This window comes from Penaeus monodon, chromosome 32 (assembly GCF_015228065.2).
Source record: "Penaeus monodon isolate SGIC_2016 chromosome 32, NSTDA_Pmon_1, whole genome shotgun sequence".
Classification (NCBI taxonomy): domain Eukaryota; kingdom Metazoa; phylum Arthropoda; class Malacostraca; order Decapoda; family Penaeidae; genus Penaeus; species Penaeus monodon.
Window position 1 is genome coordinate 26,294,295 of NC_051417.1, and position 2,741 is coordinate 26,297,035.

General features: G+C 36.0%; 1 protein-coding gene across 3 annotated transcripts in view; it reads left to right on the forward strand.

Annotated features, from left to right (window-relative positions):
- LOC119593769 (arf-GAP with coiled-coil, ANK repeat and PH domain-containing protein 2-like) overlaps positions 1 to 2,741 on the forward strand; it is a 32,246-nt gene that overhangs the window by 28,375 nt on the left and 1,130 nt on the right. For all 3 annotated transcript variants that reach the window (XM_037942787.1, XM_037942786.1, XM_037942788.1), the window contains 7 exons: positions 75 to 181; positions 320 to 515; positions 874 to 985; positions 1,078 to 1,238; positions 1,360 to 1,514; positions 2,228 to 2,394; positions 2,576 to 2,689. In XM_037942787.1, coding sequence (XP_037798715.1) covers positions 75 to 181; positions 320 to 515; positions 874 to 985; positions 1,078 to 1,238; positions 1,360 to 1,514; positions 2,228 to 2,394; positions 2,576 to 2,689 — 1,012 coding nt within the window. The remainder of the gene's footprint in view (positions 1 to 74; positions 182 to 319; positions 516 to 873; positions 986 to 1,077; positions 1,239 to 1,359; positions 1,515 to 2,227; positions 2,395 to 2,575; positions 2,690 to 2,741) is intronic.

The following is a 2,741-nucleotide window of genomic DNA, read 5'->3' on the forward strand; positions in this document are numbered from 1 at the left end:
CCCCCAAATTGCCTATATATTATTTTGACATATGTTTATGTTGTATATAAAAGCTATCCCTTTTGCTCCTTAAGGTTATGGCAGGAAATAATGAGGATTCCTGGAAATGAAGTTTGTTGTGACTGTGGGGCTAGTAACCCAAAATGGGCATCAATCAACTTAGGAATAACTCTGTGTATTGGTAAGTTATTTATAGTTATTGATGTTCAGTGGGCCTGTCTATAACCATGATTATAGTAAAGATATATTATACAGAAAATATTTAAAATAGATAAATCAAATTACATAAATCACCTTTAATATATTTCTTCCTTTGCAGAGTGTTCAGGGATTCACCGCAGCCTTGGGGTACATTACTCAAAAGTGCGGTCACTCACGTTAGATGCTTGGGAGCCTGAAGTGATAAAAGTGATGATAGAACTAGGTAATACAGTCATTAATCAAATATACCTAGCCACATATGCACCAGGAGGAGAAACTGGTCCACCTTTTGCTGCAAAGCCAGACAGTATAAGGTAAGTTTGCATCATTTTTTTTTTTACTTGCTATTCAGGCAGAAAATATTTACTCTGAAGTTCAAAAAGCAAAACAGTGAGTATAGATACAGTTTCACTTGAAGTTACACATCTAGTCTTAACACCTTATTTTCTCTATTTACTTTATCTCATAGTTTATACATACCCCTGTAACCTATCATGTCTTTTTGTATTGGCTTATTTCAATAAATTTCATGAGATGATAAGTATACCTACAATTAATAAAGGAAACTGGTAAATCAATCATTAAGAACATCACAGTGAAAGGTGATTTCTTGCATTTTTACAACTAAAAATAGAAATAGTTTAATATCTTATGTAATCTTTTGCCCCAAAGGTCGGTGCGCGAAGAGTGGGTGAAAGCAAAGTATGTTGAGCGAAAGTATGTAAAACCACTTCCTTTGGCTTCCTCTGGTTCCACATACTCCCTTCCAGCTCCAAAGTCTCAGGTATGTCTGTAACTTGTTTTATAATGATTTTGCACTAGTATAGCCTATTTTATACAGAATCATTTAAATCTCCTGCTCTCCTGTCTCCACAGTTGCCTAGTAAGAAATCGTGGAGTATTCCAAGAAAGAGGCGACGCAACAAGAGAAGGAGTATTGGAAGTTCAACCCCAAGCAAGGGGTCCAGTGCTTCTAGTCAACAAGATCAAACGTCTACCCAAGAAGAATCTCAAACCATTACTCAGTCTAAGTCTTTGTACGTTCTTCGTTTCCTCAGTATGAATCTGGTAGATGTTTGTTTTGTCATATAGTCATTGTACAAGCAACCTTTGTCATTACATTGGAATACTAAATGAGATAATTGCTGACTCCCACAGGCCCACAACCCCAGCAGGCGAGACACCTTCTCCAGGGGAAGTCCTGCTTCTTGATGTAGACATACCCTGCACCCATCGAGACTCAGTGGAATTACAGGATATCTCAATCTTAAGTGATGACAACTCAACAGATGGAGAAGATGCAGATGGACATGGTACTTTTACTTTCCTTTCCTATCATTTTGTGTGTGTGTGAAATTTTAAGAGGATTCAAGGTAGAGAAAACTAGATTTACTTCATATACCTCAATCACATGATTTATTATTATTCCCATCTTTCATTGTTTATTGACTTTATACTTCACTTTTCCTCATTTAGAATGTTATCTTATATACTTTTACATTTATTTTTGTAATGGTTCATCATTTGATTATGTAATCTTTAGTCACTTAATCCACTGATGATAGTTATCATACAAGTGTAACAGTTATGAGTGTACTGAATGCTGGATGTTACATTCATGATACCTGTCATTCAACTATTGCCAATCATAAAAGTGCAGGAGTATACATAACATAGAGCAGTCTCCATTATCATTGCATGTATACATACCCTTTGGTATGTTAGCTTTCTATGCCTCAATATTTCTCCATCCATAAAGTTTCTCGTGAAACATGCCCCTGTGTATGGACCCACACACAGAGGCTGAGAATAAACCTAGCAGGGCAGCCTGCATGATACTATCATTTTAATACTTATTGCCCATTAGTTATTTCTTTAACATATAAAACCTATGAGTCTTATTCTTACTTCCATTATTCTTATCTTATATATTATATATGTTTTTTTTATATTTTCTTTCTCTTTCTTTTATCTTATCATTCTTCACAAAAGCTTAAAAATACAGCCCTCACATCTTGCCTTTCAGCCCCAGAGGAAGCTTTTGCAAACTTAACCCCAGACATGCTGCTGTTCCGAGCATGTGAAGTACATAACTTGCCAATGATGAGCCACAGCCTGGCCTTAGGTGCAAACAAGAACTGGCACAACGCAGATGAACGTGGACGGACACCTATGCACCAGGCAGTCAAGAGTGTAAGTGCTTATCTATTATTCAAATGATCAACAGTGGGCATTTTCTGTTACATTAAAAACTTTTGCATTGGGTATTATTCCTTTGTATTATAGATATTAAGTCCTATATTATTGGTTTTATTGTTAATTTTTTTTCTTCTTGAGATTCATGAAAAGTTATGATATCTTTCTTCAACAAAAGGGCTCTGTGATGGCTATAGAGCACCTGCTAATAAATGGAGCAAAGGCTAACGAGCAGGACTCTGAAGGTCGGACTCCACTACATCTAGCCTCATTAAATTCAAATATTGGTCAGGTATGGTATAGATATTGTGTGTATGTGTGTGTCTAGACAAACTGTCTGTATA